The sequence below is a fragment of the Amblyomma maculatum genome, chromosome 11, assembly GCF_055883805.1.
Source record: "Amblyomma maculatum isolate TAMU_Amacu chromosome 11, ASM5588380v1, whole genome shotgun sequence".
NCBI classification, from domain to species: domain Eukaryota; kingdom Metazoa; phylum Arthropoda; class Arachnida; order Ixodida; family Ixodidae; genus Amblyomma; species Amblyomma maculatum.
Genome location: NC_139354.1, coordinates 137,947,551 through 137,967,903, shown reverse-complemented (window position 1 = coordinate 137,967,903; position 20,353 = coordinate 137,947,551). Strand labels below are relative to the sequence as shown.

General features: G+C 47.6%; 1 protein-coding gene across 2 annotated transcripts in view; it reads right to left on the bottom strand.

The window, feature by feature from the left end:
- The window catches only part of LOC146175055 (uncharacterized), a 153,029-nt gene that overhangs the window by 96,760 nt on the left and 35,916 nt on the right, over nt 1–20,353 (bottom strand). For both annotated transcript variants that reach the window (XM_084583476.1, XM_084583477.1), the window contains exons 2-3: nt 19,655–19,684; nt 16,183–16,314 (exon numbers count right to left, since the gene is read on the bottom strand). In XM_084583476.1, the coding sequence (XP_084439602.1) occupies nt 16,183–16,314; nt 19,655–19,684 (162 nt within the window). The remainder of the gene's footprint in view (nt 1–16,182; nt 16,315–19,654; nt 19,685–20,353) is intronic.

The window sequence follows — 20,353 nt, the reverse complement described above, 5'->3', positions numbered from 1 at the left end:
GAGCAATGCGTTTAGTGTGAGAGGAGAAGCTGAGGGTGCGGTCAAAAAGTACACCAAGGTCATTAATTTCATCAACCCTATCCAACAGCACAGAATTGACAGAATAATGGTAGAGAAAGCTATGTGTTTTACGAGTAAAGGACACAACCCTAGTTTTGGAAGAATTGAGGGTAAGTCGATTCATCGCACACCAATCAGAAAAAGCAGATATGTCCGATTGCAACAACACGCAATCTTGAAAAGAATGTATTACCTTGAATATTTTTATATCATCAGCATAAAGAAGAAACGAGGAGTTCTTTATCGCCGAGGAAACATCATTAATAAAAACGGAGAAGAGAAGCAGGCCTAGTACTGAACCTTGAGGAACTCCACTCGTTGCAGGGTAAACGAAAGAAGTCTGTCCATTGACACTGACAAAGCAGAAGCGATCAAGGAGATAGTTGCGTAGGAGGGCTACGAGTGAGACTTCAACGCCAGAGAGTAGAAGTTTTTCAAGAAGTAGTGAGTGAGTAACAACGTCGAAAGCTTTGCTCATATCACAGTACACAGTGTCAACCTGACCCCTCTGAAGGACTGCTGCAGAGGCATACGTCATAAACGTGACTAGGTTGGTGGAAGTAGAGCGACCCGACATGAAGCCATGTTGATTCGGTACTATGATATGTTTGAGATGGAAGGAAAGTACGCTGTGCAAAGCTAATTCGAAAAGCTTAGAGGTTGCACATAGAAGAGAAATCGGACGATAATTGGAAACATCAGTTTTGTTTCCAGACTTGAAGACAGGAAACACGCGTGCCATTTTCCACACGCGAGGAAAGGCAGCATTTTTTAAACAGTTATTAAATATGGCAGTCAGTACTGGTACGAAGATATAACTGAAGGCTTTTATTATGGCAGCTGGAATGCCATCAGGTCCAGGAGACAAAGATGGTCTCAGACGCTTAAGACTCTCAGTTATCAACTCCTCGTCAAAGAGAATGGAATTAGATAGTGCACCAGATGGGAGGCAAACGGAATCACAATGTGGATGTTTGTAAACGGAGGAAAAATGTTGTGCAAAACTGTCGGCAACATCCCGAATTTCCGAACCCTGAGAGTCAACTAAGCTGATACTTAAATCTGATTTAATGGAACGCTTGCGAACGTAACGCCAGAACTGACTAGGACGATTTGAGGCATACCTCTCTAAACACTCAAGATAGGAGTCGTAGTCCCGCTTGTATAAGCGTTTGCAAAGAGAACGCACACGGCGAAACTCATCTGCCCAATTGTGAAACCCAGGGCGTTTCGCTTTACGATGGGCCCGTTCCTTGAGCTTTAACGCCGTTATTAGTTCCCTTGAAAACCAGGAAGGGAACTTCCTACGCGTAGGAGTATGCAAAGGTATGTACCGACGCATACCATCAAGAACTGTTTCTGTAAAGCGACTGACTTGTCCATCTGAATCATTAATGTCATTTAAAAGGGACCAGTCGACGGAAGAGAAGAAATTGAAAAGACCGACATAATCACCACGTGCATACGCGAAACGGGGCGAATTCCCCACCCGATCTGAGTTAGTAGAAGGTGAGGCAGAGACAGCAGTAGTAACTAGAAGCGGAGGGTGAAATTTGTCACAGCGAGTCAGCGGTATGTCCGAACTCGAGACTCGAACACTTTCAAAATTCGATAGACAGATGTCAAGAATATTACCGCAACAGTTTTCAATGAAATTGTGTTGCTGCAAAGAGTTAAAGGCTATGAAATCAAGTAGAGCGTTACACTTACTTAATATGTAATGATTGTTGTGAGAAGAAATAAGTGAGTTCCAATTGATACCAGGAGTATTAAAATCACCTAAAATAAGAAGTTTGTGTTTGCTATGATGGGTTATAACATGTTCGATTGAGAGCAGAACATCATCATAGGCTGAAGGAGGTAGATTCGGAGGAATGTAGAAAGCTGCAAGTAAAAGTTTTTCATGTCGATTTAAAGTGAGCTCGAGCCACACACATTCTTCAACAGTTTCCAGATCGGAACGTCGAACACACTTCACAAAACTGTCAATAGCAATGAGCACTCCACCTCCTCTTGATTTGGGACCTGTTTCAGGGCGGTCGCTACGAAAAACAGAGTAATTATTTGGAAAGAAATCATTGGAAGGAATATCACTTGACAGCCAGGTTTCGGTAACCACAACAGCGGTATAGCAACAGGACAAGACGCTAGAAAAAAAATTCAGATCCCTTAATCCGAAGACCTCGGGCGTTTTGATAATAGATGTCCAAATTAGGGGCCACTGCAATTTTGCGTCAGTTCAGAGGGATGAAGCATATCGTCGTAAAGCTTCCCACGAAAGTCCTTGTATATGCAACCCATCGGCCACATCGAAGGCTCAACAAGCTTACTGTAGGATTCTTCATCAACTTCAATATGGAAGGACGAGTAGGAGTCGTACCTTGTTTTCAGCTGCCGGCAGGAAATGGGAGTAATATTCACTGATTTTAGATGGTTGGTAAGGTCTACCGATGTAGTATCGGGACTGAGTTTAGAGACGAAAATAGTCTTCGGACGCTTCTTTTGGTAAATGGCAACGTTCAGGACAGATGAGCTCGATGCGCCAGTAATGGCTCGACTTCGGTGCTTCTTCATCTCACTGGGTAAGTCAACCGCACGGCGAGGAGCAGAGGCAGAAGATGAACAGGGAATATCTCCAGGAGTCATCCCTCGATGAAGAGCGGCGGAGTAGTCCACAGATGGCTGCTCCTCACGGGTAGGATTGCCCACGGAGACAACGAGAGGACGCTCGACGAGAGGACGCTCACACTGCGAAGCAGCGCACCGCACAAGCTCCTGGCGTAGGCCGCGAACATCGGCACGTAAAGAGGCGATAACCTCGGCTTGTTGTACGAAAGCCCGCGAGTTCTCTACACGAAGGCGCTCGTTCTCTTCCCGTAGCTGGGCAACCTCATCGCTCAGAAAAGAGATTCCCTCAAGCGCGTCGAGGAGGAGAGCCCGTAGCGAGGCAAACTCACCGCCATGTTCGCCGGTCGCGGCTGAAGGGGGAAAACCGGTCGGGTGGCTGGGCAGGAGCGGGGCACCAGGGACTCTAGCACCACCGTCGCTAAGACTAACACCGTCAGACGACGACGACGCACACAAATTACACAAGAATGGCCGAGAGCCGGACTTCAGAAGTTGCAGCTCGTCATCCGCCCAGGTGACGCACTTCGTGTGAACACGTTTCGCACAGTCGGCACATCGTAAAAACTGCTGCTTGCCAAAAAACGGGCGGGAGCACAGCGCACATGCGTCCTTACTGGGCGCCATCTTGAAAAATAATAATAATAATAATAATATATTTATTAACAATATATTATTATTATTATTATTATTTAATATTATTAATTGCTTCACTGGAAGGTGCAGTATCTGTCACACTTGTTTCTCTGGACACCTAAACCGCTTGCGCTCCCTCTAGGGGCGGCAAATGCTAGTTGAAACAGCCCGCTTTCTTCGTCTCTTCTGTTGTTTTGTCTCTTACGAGACACGAGCAAACCCAAATACGCGCCTGAGGCTAGGGTGGTGCAGTGATAAGACGCCCGACTACTGTGCCAGAGTACCCGGGTTCGAATCCGACCTCGGCGGCTGCGTTTCAGTGGAGGCGAAACGAAGAGTCGTCCGTGTGCTTTGCGATATCAGCGCTTTCCACTTTCACTCCGACCTTCCTCCCTTCCCTTACGGCACGGTTGAGGCGTCCACAGAAAACAAGTGAGACAGTTACCGCGCCTTTCCCTTCCTATAAATCAATCAGTTTGTCCGGGGATCCATCATCATCATCAGCCTGACTACACCCACTGCAGGGCGAAGGCCTCTCCCATATTCCTCCAATAACCCGGTTCTGTGCTTGCTGCATCCACTTGACCCCTGCGAACTTCTTAACCTCATCCGCCCACCTAACTTTCTGCCGCCCTATGCTACACTTTCCTTCCCTTGAAATCCAGTTTGTTACTCTAAGCGACCATCGGTTATCCACTCTTCGCACTACATGTCCTGCCCATGCCCATTTCTTATTCCGCTAGAATGTCGGTAACTTGAGTTATTTCTCTGACTCACTCTGCACGCTTCCTATCTCTTACCGTTAGATATACCATTTTGCGCTCCATAGCTTATCTGCGTTGTTCTAAAGTTAAGAACCCTTTTCGTTAGCCTCCACGTTTCAGCCCCCTAGGTGAGCACAGGTAAGCCGCAACTGTTGTATACTTTCCTCTTGAGAGATACCGGCAAGCTGCTAGTCATAATTGCGAGTGCTTGCCAAATGCGCTCCATCCCAATCTTTTTCTCCTTGTTATTTCTCTTTCATGGTCAGGATCTGCGGTTACTGCCGGTCCTAAGCGGACATATTCGCCGACTACTTCCAGTGCTTTGCCAGCTAACGTAAACTGCTGTTCATTCCCATGGCTGTTAAACATTACATTAATCTTTTGCATATTGATTGTCAAGCCTACCTACATTTCTACTTTTCCTGTCTAGGTCATCAATCATTCTGTGCAGTTCATCCCCCGAGTTGCTTAGCAAGGCAATGTCATCAGCAAATCGCCGATTACTGAGGTATTCTCCATCTACCCTTATCCCTAACAGCTCCCATTCCAAGTCTCTGAATACTTCCTCTAAGCAAGCCGTGAATAGTACTGGGGAGATCGTGTCTCCTTGCCTAACACCTTTCTTTATAGGAATTTTGTTAGTTTCTTTATGCAGAACTATGGTTGCTGTGGGGCCACTAAATATATGTTTCAATACTTTCGAATACGGCTCGTCTACAGCCTGATTTCTCGATGCCTGTATGGCCGCCTTGTTTCCTACCGAGTCAAATGCTTTTTCATAATCAATGAATGCTGTGGATAAGGGCTGGCCATATTCCGAGCATTTTTCTATCACGTGGTTCATGGTATGGGTATGATCGATAGTTGATCACCCTTTCCGAAAACCTGGTTGATGTTTTGCTTAAGTGCAGTCTAAGGTTGTCCTGATTCTATTATCGATTACCTTAGAAAACACTTTATACGTAGCATACAGTAAGCTGATTGGTCTGTAATTTTTCAGGTCCTTAGCGTTCCCTTTCTTATGAATTAAGATAATGTTTGCGTTCTTCCATGATTCCAGTACCGTCCATGACGGCACTGCGTATACAAGGTGGCCAGTTTTCCTAGCACGATATCATCTCCGTCCTTCCACAAATCTACAGTTACCTTATCCTCTCTAGCTGATTTCCCCCTTTTCACAGTTTCTAACGCTTTCTTAACATCGTCCTTCGTGACTTGCGGAACGTCTGACTGCTTTTCCCTACTGCCGATCTCATTATTGTGCTGTCTAATTTGCCTACTGTATAGATCAGTACAGAACTCGGCTATTTTGACTATCTTGTCCATATTCGTGATGACTTTGCCCGCCTTGTGCTTTAGCGCATACATCTAATTTTTGCATATGCCTAATTTCTTCTTCACTGCTTTAAGGCCTCCTGCGTTCTTTACAGCATGCTCAATTTTCTCCATGTTGTACTTTCTTATATCGACCACGTTGCGCTTATTGGTTAGCGTGGATATATCTGCCAATTCTTCCGGGGATCCAAATTTCCCTAAGTCGGAAGTGGTGTTCATCATGGTGGTGCGCCGCCTAAGCTACCTAAGATGGCGTCCAGACTAAACTCCGAAGTTCGGATTAGTGCTGAATGTTTCGTTCGGTTATTGAAACAAAATTGCTAGTCTAGTCGAGCTTTAAATGCGTGACGTAGTCGTACCGACGACGACAATAACGAGGGTGTAACTTCCAGCGGCCGTGGCGGTAAATTGTTAAAACGGTTTAGAGGAAAGGAAAGGCGCACGCATCTGTCGGACTTCTCGGTGGACACCTGACCCACGCCCTAAGAGAAGGAAGAGAAGTTTGTTTTGGTTTTGTTTGTGGGGTTTAACGTCCCAAAGCAACTCAGGCTGAGAGAGACGCCGTAGTGGAGGACTCCCGAAATTTTGACCACCTGGGGTTCTTTAACGTGCACTGACATCGCACAGCACATGCACGCCAATCCGTTTCGCCTCCATCGAAACGCAGCCGCCGAGGCCGGGAATCGATCCCGCGTCCTTGGGAACAGTAGTCGAGCGGGATCGAATCGCGGCCTCGGCGGCAGCTTTTCGCTGGTATCGAAAAGCAAGGCGCCCGTGTGCTGTGCTGGAGGACTCCGGAAAGTTTGACCACCTGGGGTTCTTTAACGTGCACTGACATCGCACAGCACACGGGCGCTTTGCTTTTCGGTTCCATCGAAATGCGGCCGTCGAGGCCGCGATTCGATCCCTCATCCTTGGGAAAAGTAGTCGAGCGCCGTGACCACTGCGCCACCCCGGCGGGGGTGGGGGTGGGGGGAGAGAAGTAGGAGTCAAAGAAGAAAGAATTGCTGAGTGAAAGGATCCGGAATAATTTCGACCATCTTTTTTTTCTTAAGCTGCACTGGCATCGTACAGCACACGGACGCCTTTGCGTTTAGCCTCCATCGATACGCGGCTGCTGGGTGCTCCAGTTTTGTAGCCTTAACTACTAAGCCACCGTGGCAGCTACGATGGGCGACCCAGTAGCACAGGAAGTCGCAAGTGGTATTTAAAAAAAAACCGGCGTTACGTGATATTATTTATACCCGAATTTGGAACCAAGGACTGAAATTCAAACGTTCCTAACACTCAGTAAAGAACCGCTTTGGACAGCTAATGCTCTTCGATCGAACGCCAATTGGTGGTGCGCTCAAATTTATATATTAATATAAATATGCTTTTACACTAATATTGTCACCATATGGAACGTAATAGAGAGACCGGAGCGGTGTCTAACGATTAGTTAGGTTCGCACGCGAAAAACTGCAATTTGAAATCTTTCGCTTTGATGGGGGAGTAACACTTTTCGGAGTCCAAAATGGTCAAACTTCGCGCCTGCATGTGGTGCCTCTCTTGCAAACCGCTGGTTGTAGATACATGCGGGTGGTATCAAACGATTCGTCTCGGCGATATCTATACTAAATGAGATAGCGATGGATAGTTTACGCTCTTTACCCCGCCGGGGTGGCGCAGTGGTTACGGCGCTCGACTACTGTTCCCAAGGACGCGGGATCGAATCCCGGCCTCGGCGGCAGCTTTTCGATGGAGGCGAAAAGCAAGGTGCCCGTGTGCTGTGCGATGTCAGTGCACGTTAAAGAACCCCAGGTGGTCGAAATTTCCGGAGTCCTCCACTACGGCGTCTCTCATAGCCTGAGTTGCTTTGGGACGTTAAACCCCACAAAACAAACAACAATCATTTTCAACACCTATCGGCGGAGGCTGCGTTTTTTCCTTCCTTAAGGAAAAAAAAAATGGTTATCACGGCTCCCGCGGTGGCGCAATTCATAGGATGTTCGGTACGGGTGAAAATACTTAAAAATGTTGAGGAGGTTGTAGCAGCTGTTGGAGTCCTCTGTCCGGAACTCCATTGGTTTAGGTCCGCGCTCCTTCGACAAGCTCATTTTCACTCCTTGCGTCCGCGCTGGTTAGGGCTGCCCCCCACCCCTCCTGCGCTGGATGGTTATTAATAGCCATAGTATGATTTCGTTGCCAGGCCCACATCATATGGTACAGGGGTCCGCCTTCTTCCCGCCAGATTTGCATTGTGAGTCAAATTACACTGGATCCAGCTCCTGTGCTACGAGAGCAGCCCGGCTCCCCAATATGGCCGCACCCCTCGCCCCTTTGTAAAATCGTGTCATTGCACCCACCATCGCATCGGTGCTTGACGACGGCTGTAGCGGCGCATCTTTCTTTCCCTCTTCTTTTTCTTTTTTCTCTACTTTCTCTCTCCTGTCCGCACGGCCCCGCCAGGGTGGAGCAGTGGTAAGACTCCCGACTACTGTGCCGGAGCACCCGGTTTCGAACCCGACCTCGGCGGATGCGTTTCGATGGAGGCGAAACGAAGAGGCGTCCGTGTGTTGTGCGATGAAAGCGCACGTTAAAGATCCCCAGGGGATCGAAACTACTCCGCAGCCCTTCACTACGCCTCCTCTTTCTCTTTCCATCTTCAATCCCACCTTCCTCACTTCCCTTACGACCCGATTGAGGTGTCCACAGAAAACAAGTGAGACAGTTACCGCACCTTTCCCTTCCCATAAATAACATCAATCAGTTCTGGTTTGGTTTGGTTTGTGGGGTTTAACATCCCAAAGCGACTTAGGCTATGAGAGACGCCGTAGTGGAGGACTCCGGAAATTTCGACCACCTGGGGCTCCTTAACGTGCACTGACATCGCACAGCACACGGGCGCCTTTCTTTTCGCCTTCATCGAAAAGCTGCCGCCGAGGCCGGGATTCGATCCCGCGTCCTTGGGAACAGTAGTCGAGCGCCGTAACCACTGCGCCACCGTCCGCATGAAACAGCGGGGGTGGCTCAGCTAGAGCCAGGAGCAGGCCCGTGCATTTTCTTTTCCTTCTTCCTAAAGCCAAAAGAACCCCCGCCGCAAGCGGCAGTGACCTACCAGTCCCATCCCCGCAGGGCCAAGAGCAACCACCAACCGTCCCCTTATTCCCCCTCAATCAAATAAATGGCAGCGCAATATGTAGGCCTACCCCGGCCTTGGCGGCCGCTTTTCGATGGAGGCGAAAAGCAAGACGCCCGTGTGCTGTGTGATGTCAGTGCACGGTAAAGAACCCCAGGTGGTCGAAATTTCCGCAGTCTTCTACTACGGCGTCTTTCATAGCCTGAGTCGCTTTAGGACGTTAAGCCCCACAAAACCCCGCCGGGGTGGCGCTGTGGTCCCTGATGGGGCTGGGACAGGTAGGGCATCGCCGCTTACGGCGGGGGCTAGCCTGACACCGAATTTTTATCTGTTGTAGGCAGTCGTTGCACCCGCCACCGCTTCGGTGGTGGACGACGGCGGTTGTTGCGACGCGCGTCTTTCTCTCCCGCTTGCTTTTCTTTCTTCTCTATTTTCTCTTCTGTCTGGATAAATCAATCAGGCAGTGGAGGTGAAACGAAGAGTCGTCCGTGTGCTGTGCGATGTTGTTGTTGTTGTGGCTGTAGGAAGAAGGAAAAGAAAATGCACGGGCCTGCTACTGGCTCTGTAGCTGAGCCACCTCCGCTGCCTCGTGCAGACAGAAGAGGAGAAAATAGAGAAGAAAGAAAAAAAGGAGGGAGAGAAAGACGTGCGCCACAGCAACAGCCGTCGTCCACCACCGAAGCGGTGGCGGGTGCAATGACGGCCTACAACAGATAAAAATTCTGCGCCAGGCAGCTTCCGCCGCAAGCAGCGGTGGCCCACCTGCCCCAGCCCCACTAGGGGAATAATACCGTGTTAAAGATCCCCATGTAGTCGAAATTACTCAGTAGCCCGCCACTACAGCTCCTTTTCTCTCTTTCCACTTTAACTCCCACCTTCCTCCCTTCCCTTACGGCGTTGCTGAGGTGTCCACAGAAAACAAGTGAGACAGTTACTGCGCCTTTCCCTTCCTGTAAATAAATCACGGCAGGCAGCTGAGGTGGCTCAGCTACGGAGCCAGTAGCAGGCCCGTGTATTTTTAGAGCGCAGCTCTTTGGCGTCCGTTCCTGGGTTTCGCGTCGGCGTCGGCGTCGTCGTCGGCCTCGTAACCAGCTCCGCCCCCCTTTCATCCCCCCAGCGCTAGCAGCGACCGACTGATACCGCTGGATGCCGCTGACGCCGCTAGAGAGTCAAGATAACGTGACTGCATAGAACACCGTCGCCGCATGCAGAAAGAGGAGGGGAGGGTCCCCCCCCCCCTGTTCCTGTGTGGCGGATAGGGTGCTCTTCAGTTGCCGACGCGCCGGTTATTTCACGTAGGCCGCGGCACGTCGACGAATACGCGACCACCTTCCCACGGCTAGACCTGGTTCTTGGCGCTGCGAAAGCGAGGGTATCATATTGTTTGCGTCGGCATCGGCGGCGTTGTCCCTGAAACCAACTCCGCAGCTGGGGTTGACTCACTATCGGCGTCAGCAGCATCAGTCAGTCGCTGCTATCTCTTCCCTCCTCCCTTTATCGCGTTGTCCGCTTGCTGCGCGCGCTTCTGCCCCCATCGTTTGCCGCTGGGTGTACACGCCGCCCCCCTCCCCCCTCTTCCTGCGAATCCCCGGTTGTCAAAGCACCGGCTCGAACTTAATTCCTTTCTTCGCTCCTCCTCCAATGCAACCCCTGTGCGGTGGCAATCAGAGAGGCAGATCGGTGGCGGCGGATCTGTATATGTGCACCGCCCGAGCCGAAATTGCCGCTGCCATTCGCCACCGCGAAATTATCTGCCAGTTCTTTCTGAGCCATGAGCGAGACGACCGGTGGAAGTCCTCCGTCTGCTGCTGCTGCTGTTTGTTAAAGGAATACGTGTGAAAAATAAAAAAAAAAATTCTGTGATAGCGCATACATGTGTTGCTCGATTTCTTTGCCTCAATCTATCGAAAAGGTGAAACAGCTTATTTGCTGCGCTCAAATTTCGCATTAGGAAGTAATGTAATCGTCGGTAATTTTTTTCTTTTCCTTCTTACAGCCACAACAGTGGTTACGGCGCTCAACTACTGTTCCCAAGGACGCGAAATCGAATCCCGGCCTCGGCGGCAGCTTTTCGATACAGGCGAAAAGCAAGGCGCCCGTGTGCTGTGCGATGTCAGTGCACGTTAAAGAACTCTATAGGTGGTCGAAATTTTCGGAGTCCTCCACTACAGCGTCTCTCATAGCCTTGGGACGTTAAACCCCACAAATCAACCAACCAATCCCACAAGCCAACCTTTATGTAGGCCCCCCTGGTGCTCGAGGTGTTCACCAAAAAGGAACACAGTTTAGTGTATTCCTAGTTTTGCTTCCGGAAGCAAGCGCGGGCGACGCCGCGGTGGTGCAGTGATTAAGTTGCCCGACTACTCTCCCGAAGTTCCAGGGTTCGATCCCGACCGCCGGCGGCCGCGTTTCGATGGAAACGGAGAGGCATCCGTGTGATTTGCGATGTCAGCGTACGTTAAAGATCGCCATGTGATAGCAAAGTGTCCTCTAGAATTATAATCATTGTAAAGCTACACTACGCGAGTTAGCGCCGAGTTTCGCATCTCTCTTGGCCGCCCGTTGTGCGCATGCGCGATAGCCGCCAAAGTCGAAGCGACCATCCAGAAGTTTTATGCCCAATCACCACTGAATCAATACATAAAAAATAAATAATTAGCCTTGTCTTCCACCGGAGATTCCTTGGATCCCCATACCAGCTATTTGCCACTGCGCCACGGCCCGGATCGTGAAACGCTCTTCATAATTCCCGCCCCGCCGGGGTGGTGCAGTGGTAAGACGCCCGACTACTGTGCCGGAGTTCCCGGGATCGAATCCCGGCCTCGGCGGCTGCGTTTCGATGGAGGCGAAACGAAGAGGCGTCGTGTGCTGTGCGATGTCAGCGCACGTTAAAGATCCCCAGGTGGTCGAAATTACTCCGTAGCCCTCCACTACGGCCCCCTTTCTCTCTATCCACTTTCACTCCCACCTTCATCCCTTCCCTTACGGCGCGGTTCAGGTGTCCACAGAGCAAGTGTGACAGATACTGCGCCTTTCCCTTCCTATGAACCAACCAACCAACCAATCATAATTCCCCTTGCCTGCAGTGAGAATTATGGCGGAATTCCGCGAGTGACAGATACTGCGCTTTTCCTTTCCTGTAGACCAATTATAGATCGCCGGCGAACTGTAATGCGTTCAATGAAATGCTGTCTGTGTTCGACCATGGCCGCGCGATATACCATCGCGATAAGACGCTTTCCCAGAGGGGCCGCGAGAGAGGCCCGGAAGACTGAACCTTCCCAGAGCGCGCTGCCGCTGCCGCGGGCGCTTTAAGCTTTACGCTACGTATATCCAGGTATAGCAGAGCTAAGTCACTGTCAATTCTAAGGCGAAAGCCTTTAATGGCTCATGCTGTCGAGGGCAAAATGTGTCCCGCTTTTGTGGTGGCTCTGATTGGCCGAGACGGTCAAGTCCAAGTTCGGATGTCCTCCTTTTGGTGCCGGTACCACGTAGATGTAGAGGCCATTCGTATGAGGTTGCTGGCGCCCTTGCAGCGGAACTTGTTGGGTTCGGTGTCGACCGAAGAGGACCGTCGGCTGTTCTGGGTCTTCCTTCGTCTGCAGCGTTGCCGTGGGTGGAAATGCAGCCGGCGGAATGATTCCTTCGACTATTATCAGCAACGTACTACTACGAAACGGGACTATCTACAGGGACCGCCATCAAATCAGCTTCAACCAACGGAAGCCACGTGACACGGACCAACCGTACTTAAACGAGCGGCACACTGGCTACGTGGGATTTGGAGCCGGCACGCTTGCTGACGGGAAGATAAACGTGAAACAGTGAAACGAAGATAAACGCACCTTGCGGGACGCCACTGGAGGCGGATCAAGCCATTTACCCTAACTGCTTGTTTGCGGTGTCGCAGATATAATTTCAATAGTGATGCAGCGCGACGACGCGTACCATAGCAATTACGTTTACGGAGTAGTAACTCATATGGTTTACCATGTCGAATGCTTTGATAAAACCTATAAAGATACCGATCACTCTCCTGCCTTTTCTAGCCTTTTATTGCGTATTCTTTTTGTGGAGTAGTGAAAGTTCTGTGAATAAGCGTTCTCGGATACCAAACTGTAAATCAGTTGCTATGAGATGTTTATTTTCTAATGAGACTAAACGTTTGTGAATAACCTTTTCTAGCAACTTGGAAAATATGGGCAAAATCGATATTGGCTTATAATTACCAAAATTATTCCTATCGACTTTTTTAAAAACTTGCTACAAACGCGCAACTTGCATACGACGAGGAAAAATTGCATTAAAAATGCGTAAGTTTCTTATATGTGTAACATAGGGTGAGGATAAGTCAATTACGTAAGCAATAGGTTTCATTTCTAGACCATGGATGTCGATTGCTGTTGTGCTATTCAGTTCTCTTAAAGTCGCTATTATATCAAAGTCATCAACTGGACATAAATATAGCATTGAGTGCACAACGAATATCAGTAAGATTTGTGGGCACATATTTCTAGAAAGGTTCGCAAAATACCTGTTGAACTCATCGGCTAATTTTATACCAGTTAAACATTTCTCAGCCATATATCTATGGCAGAGATTAGCTCTTTTCCTTATCAGTAGGCGAATAGGCTGTTTAAATTCTTCTACGTGATCTCGGCAGGACCACGTGTCGACTGAAACTGACTCGTATAGTAATCTTTTCTGGCTTTTTTAAATTCTTTATCCCAACGATTTCTGAAGGATTTAAATGCATTTAGGTCATTTGTACATTTAGGTTTGATAAACTTATGATACATTTTTTCTTCGTTTATATTTCGGTAACAAACCCCTTTCTAATACAAGGCTTGGGACAACGCCGTTTTCGCTTGTGTCTTTATTAGAAAAGATGGGATAGCTGTATTTCAAAATTTTCAAGAAAGTCTTGTATGCTTTTTCCGCATCGTTTTTCGAGAGAATAATGTTCCAGTTAGTATCAGGTACAAAGTTCCTAACTATAGAAATGTTATTCTCGGAAATATCCTGTAAAAAAAATGTCTGACTGTTATTTTCCGCTTTTTATGCTTGAAGCAAAAAGAAATATGGGGAGATGGTCATTCACGGGATCTGGTAAAAACTGCCCCGGAAAAAACGTCCCCGGAGCAAATTACCCCGGAAAAAATGGCTCCGGAAGAAACGTCCCAGGAAAAAATGTCCCTGTTTGTGAAGTATAGAAAAAATGTCCCCGAACGGGAACTGAAGTCGCGCTACAGGAAGTAGACTGCGTTTCCCCGTGGCGAGCTGCAAAGATGAATGATGCATGGTAACTTTATTACAGCGGTTTCACCTTCCGACTTGGAATTGAACGCGAACATCTAACTGATGCGGACATTCATACCAAAATCAAATATGATGGCAGCGGTAGTACCAGTGAGAGCGCCTCGTCTTCGCTTTGTTTGCGGGGAAAAGGCGGGCTGACCACCACCTTACCGGAGAAGCTTGGAGCGATGCTTTAGTATGGCCATGATGCACGACCACTTAAGCATCATCTCAAAATAACAGCTTGAGTGGCTAATTGGTGCTGCATAATACCCAGAAATGTGGCGCAACAAACACAAACAAATGCGAAGAGACATGCGCATGTGTTGTGACTCTTCGCATGTGTTTGTGCTTGTTGCGCCACATTTCTGGGTATTAAACATCATCTTGCTTATACCATCATCACTCTTATCACAATTGTGCACCATCATCAGACGAACGGTTGAACCTCGTCACCAGAAGGCCTGGAAAGTAATTCTAGGGACGTCTTCTGGTTTGGGCGGTTCCCCGAGACAACCACACGCCAATCCGCTCGCACCTTTCTCAGTGGCCAGTATTACCAAGCCTATTAGATCTGCCATATGACTGCTTAACGAGCTGCGGAGCTCGGAACCTCCCAACGTAGAAAGAGCTTTCACCATGCTTTTACGCAGTTTTTGGTAACATTTCCGGCGCCCAGAGGATGCAAGTTCCAAATGATGATCACATTTAACTCAAAGCCAAAAATGGCATAAAATGCGTATAATGTTTTTTTTTTTTTTTTTTGTTTTTTTTTAAGTGAGTTCCGGAATAAATCCTTTTTAGGGGTGGTTTTTGCCTTGGGAACGTTTTTTCCCAGCTGCCGCTTCCTCAGGAGCCATTTCTTCCGGGGACGTTTTTTCCGTAGCCGGAGCTCCCTGGGACCTTTTTTCCGGGGACGTTTTTACCTACACCCGGTCATTCACATCTGCAGTAAGTACGCCTGATTTTACAGAACTAATGTCCAGGTTCGTAATGAATACATCTACTAACGATGGAGATCTAGTTGTGAGTCGTGTTGGTTATTTAACTACATTCAAAAGCCCATTGGAGTTTAGTAATAAATCCATTTCTTTTTTGGATCTATGAACGCCTAACAGGTTGATGTTGATATCTCCACCACAAGCTTCGCGTCTGTGTCCGGAACATAACAAAACAGAGAATCAAGAAAAGAAAGAACGCTGGGTACAGTACCCTGTGGTGGGCGGTAACATAAAACAAACACTGTGTTTTGTGAACATAAATATAGCACTTCGTAATCAAGCCGAGAAAAAGTGAATTGCGGTAAAGGATCTGGTTTCCAGTCTTCCTTAAAAAGCATACAAACACTACCTCCACGGCTTTCACTACGGTTTAAAAAAAACTTTTGATAGTTTGCAATACAAAAAAGGTGCCAGTCATTTAGATACCAGACTTCTGTAATCGTTATTACTTTAAACTGTATATTCAGTTCCGGTAAATGTATTTTTAAATCCAGTTTGTTGCTTGTAATGAACTGTGCGTTGAGATAAAGGCATTTAATAGATTTTCTGAAGTTTGTGCCAAGTTCACTTGCAAACCTGTAATGAAATACATACCAAAATGCGTTCTGAATGTTCGCCATGTTGATCTCTAGCGGCTACAAACAGAGGAGCAGCAGTTTTTCACTTCAGACAAACTAGTCTAGTTCACCTGCATCTGAGAGGACTATTGCTGATGCGCCTTGCATTTGCCTCATCAGAGCTTTACCATTGCTGTACCACACAAATTTATAATTGTTTGCTGCTTTGGCCTAGTCTTTCACTTCTTCCAACAGCTCCCATGTTCGTTTTGTCAGGTTCTCAATTATATGTACGTCTTTACTGTTTCCGGAAGCGTTTCGTCTATTTTACCACTACACTCTACTTTGCGAAGCGGCATATGATACCAGGCACTTTGTCTTGCTTGGACGTCAAGCGATGCACCGCTGTCACATCACTCTCAGACAGTTCCGAAAGTTTGCTTTGGACGGAAATTGTATTGATCTCAGCAAGAAGATTTACATTTTCAGTTTGTTTCACCCCGCGAAATTCGAAGACGGCGGTTAAGTTATGCACTGGTTAAGGTTAAGTTATACACAGCGTGTTTTTCTGCGCATGCATTAATTATCTGTATATATACGTGCTATCCTTCACAATAAAGGCTCAATTTACCCGCATATATCCCGCGGTGTCTCGAGGAACACATCTCGTGAACGCACACATCCTGCTAACACAGATGAGTCTATAAAGGCTTTGGGTTCAAAAAGTCCGGCAGACACTGTGCATTTCCTTTCCTGAAACTAAATTACAGGAAATTCACACTCACTTTCGACCACGGCCCGAGCCTGCGTGGTGCACTCGCAGTGGTCGCCCTTGCAGTAGCCGTGCGGCAGGTTCTTGAACTGCTTGCAGGCCGCGTTGCACTTGGCGTCGTTGTGGTTCTTGCACGGGTTCTCCACTGCACGCGGACCAATCGAGATGTTTTAACCTCCGAACTATTTCGCGTAAAATCAAACTGGTAACCGGCAAAGCCTAAAGATCGTTTTCATTCGCTTCTCAGACAGATACGCATTCAACGGCTGCAATAGCGCAAAATTATATTTCATCCGCTAAACTATATGCAAGAATTGACCTATACAGCGGGAAAGTTGCCTCGTAGGAAATCTGGTACGCATTACGCCAACAAAAGCATTCATGTCGCAAGTTTATTCCAACTCCGCCTACATTTCCTACTTTTTAATCTCTAAAAATGATTATGAGGTTTTTCTGACAACTTCATACTGACCATATTATTTCTCGTCTACTCCAACTGCACTGAATGTTTCCTGGGAGAGAATTTTACCGCGATAAAACGGCTGAAGAGCCTCGTGAAATGAGACTTCTTCAAGTAACTATATCCGAATTTTTAATAGCAATGAAACTAGAACTGATACATCATCTGGAATTTCCGCCCGACTAGCGCTGAGGCAACATCATTCAAGCAGAATTTCGACATATTAGAATCATCTCAGGTTTCATCAAAGTATTCGGCGGCGGCCGCGTTCATTGTTGCACTGCATCCACAAAGTCCACTCACTGAAAAATGCTGAATAGCTTGAAGCAACCATGAGGGGAAAGTATTTTCCACCATAAATGACTAAATATTAGTACGATAGCAAATTATTTGGAATGGCTACGTGATACATCGATATGGCTCTGCATGGGAGCGTGAGTACCACCTTTTTACGGGAGAGACATAGAGCCGGATAGCCTTCGTCCTCACCACCTCTCCCCAAGCTTCGCAATATTAGCGAACGGATTGAGCTCTAGCAGCTACCTTAAAGCACCAGGAAAGCGTTCACAAAGACCCGTAACCATGATCTGTCAAACAAGAGACAATCCTGTTGACCACTTGCATGGCCTCTCGTCATGGCGACGTCCCAGTTCAAGTTCACATAGGCTTTAAAAAAACTTCTTTTTTGCAGCAAAACCGGTCCAATGCTAACTGTAGTCATATAGCATTGCATTTTACCCGGGAATGTGCAGTTAGCTTAATTATATAATAGTAGAAAATAGTTGTTTAGTTTCAATCAAATAAACCACTCATCTTAAATTCAGTTTAAACTGCCACTGAATTAACTGTTATTCCCTGTCATCACACGTAGTAAAATGAAGAGAGAGAGAGAGAGAGAGAGAGACTTTTCTCTCAAACTTGAAGGCGAGCTGATGAAGAGTCCTTAAGGTGGCTGCTACGCGAAGAACACGGGTAGGGGAGGAAGTCCTGATGAGGGTGGTGGTGTTCGGAACTTGTGGGTACTTGTCATGGGAAGAACCCACCGACTGGCTAGTGTAGCAGGTGAAGGGTGTGGAAAACCAGTTTCCTCCCCCTTCGCCTAGACCGACCACCACCACCCCAACGAGCTTCATGGCAGCGCCGGCTGGGAGAGGAGGTAAATACCTCCCCTTGGGGGAAGGAGACCAGCGATGGGTGCGCCACCAAGACGTCTACGCGGGTTCCCGCGAGAAGACGAGCGAGAGCTTCTGGATCCAGCCGGCAACGAGAGCTGTCGTCTCCCGCTGCCTCTCCCGGCAAATGCCGGGGGATAGCGGGCACGGAGTACGCTGCGCACACGGGAGGACCCGTTGTGCACGACCGCCCATCTTCTGGTTCCCAACGGCGAAGCGACCGGTAAATACCGCACGCTCTCGCCGCCTCCCGCGGCAAACGCCGTGGTACGGCTTCGGCCTTGTTTATTGTTAGCTCTTCATGGCAATTTTTCATTTATCATGCTGCATTTTGTTTTTACTCGCTTCTATGCCTTGTTTTTATAGCCTTTTCAGTGTTTGTTGCTCCGCGTTCGTTTTTGTGGGGCGGCCTTCTCGTACTGAGATTGCGATACGGCTACCGGGATTGCGAGAGATTGCGATGCTGCTACTGAGATTGCTATATCTGTCTTGTGAGTGCGCCTGCTTGTCCAGGTTCTTCTGTCAATTTTAAATGCGCGGATCAAAAGCGCCCAAAATAAAGTTAAACGTTCAGCGCAGTTGTGTCTGTCCCCAGTCCTTTTCGTCCCTTCTGCCAGCGCTGCGACACCATAATGCTTGACAACCACCACCAACTAGCCCAGCAGCATACCCTACATTGAGAATTAAATTGAATGAAAGAATTTTTATCAGGTCACCTCAGTGAAATACGGCTGAGGGTTCTTCAGTAACTGTTATATGTTTAGATTGCTATAAAAAAGTGCAGTAGTGGTTTCCTAGCTTGGCTGGTTCGTTCCCCGGCGGAAACAGTTTTTCTTTCTTCTGTGTAAGTTTGGTCATTGCTTGTAGCCACACTTCTAATCAAAGGTGGTACGATATCATATTGCCGCGAAACCTTCAAAACAGTATTTGTTGTTTTTTAGCAGCCGCCGACATACGGCCTTATCACTCTGATTCTGGATCGCGTATCAGTTCTGTATTCTTTGTTTGTTAATGCTCGATGTCGCGAGTCGCACCTTTATCAGTTCCGTTGTAGCGCAAGACGCACCGAGGTCTGTCTCGAAGATTCCGGCCACTCGTGTGTCTTTCTACTATGTTCCAGCTTGTGCTGGTAGCAGTTTGCGAAGTTATCTAGATTGTTCTGAGCAACCTTTAAATTGAGCGTTGACGAGTCTGACGAGCAGTCTTTGTTCGACGATCGACGAGCACGTTTGTTGCTACCGCCGCCGCCGCCGAGTTGCTTATTTCTTTGGCGGGCGCAAGTCAGCCCAATAAAGAGTTCGTTTCAGTACCATCAAGCCTGTGTCTTCTTTTGGTGTCAACGGCCTTGTCACCACTACATGACAATATGATTGGTGCATGATATTTGCTTATAGCCATAATTTGTCATTTGGCTCTTTCAATATCAAACGTGAGCTGTCGCTGACCTGGCCCGAGGTAGGATAGCGAAACTTTCGCTTCAATAAACACTGTTGATCGCCTCGCGGTAATACGGTGGACGAAGATCCGCCTGTTTTGGCAACAGCGCCTCGAAAAACTCGAAAAATTAAATTTAATGGCGCTGTCTTCCTTTCGAAACTGGCTTTGTGGAAGAGGTCTTTGTTATTTTTTAAAAATATTTTTCTTAATAATGTCGACTGCACTTGGCTTTCAGCACGCGGTAAACCTATGAGCGCTTGTATTTGTTTTACGCACAGTGAGATGCTGCGATCATGGCCAGGAACTAAACACAGAAGGCTCGGTCCATATGCGGTGACCTCGTAATCTGAGGAAAGTTTTCCTCAAGTTTAAATAGAAAATAAAAAAAAAAACGATAACTGTGGCAGAATACTTACTACTGTAAGAATGAACGCTCCCGACGAAGACTGAAAGGCAAGATATGACAGACAAGGGTTAATCAAAAGTGCAACGTTTTGCAATAACCACATGGTAGAAAGTACCAAATCATCTCTATGATTTTCTTCATTACAAATAGCTCGTAAAACCAGGTTGTCTATAAGTATACACACCATCTGCTCTAGAACTAGCTTCTAAGGAAACGTCCACAGCAGGGTTTCCGATATACGGCTTTTATTATTGAACATTAAATAGCGTTTTGAACCAACGCAAGGAGCGGCATAAAGCGCACCAAAGTTTGGCCCTTTTTCTTTGTGTGCAAGTCACGGGTGCATCAAAAACACATATGCAAAAGTGATGTCTTACATAGGTGACGCATAGTGCTCTTACCACAGGGCCGATTCATTTCATATCGGCCAGAGGAAAGCCTATTGAAGTGTTGTAAAAAAAACTTCCTCATCGTGTGCGATTCGAACCTGCACCGGCGATAAAAGGTCCTACCTACTTCCCGATTCCGGCGCCTCAGAAAACACGGGCATCGCCACATCTTATTACGCCGCCTACGTGCGCAGGGAGGGATTTATTTATAAATGTCAGTTTCCTTCAGTTGGCTCGTTTACTAAAGTAAATGATTGAAACTAGTGAGAGTTTACTGTCCCTGGCAGAGGTCACAAATAATCGCCAGTACCAAGTTTCAT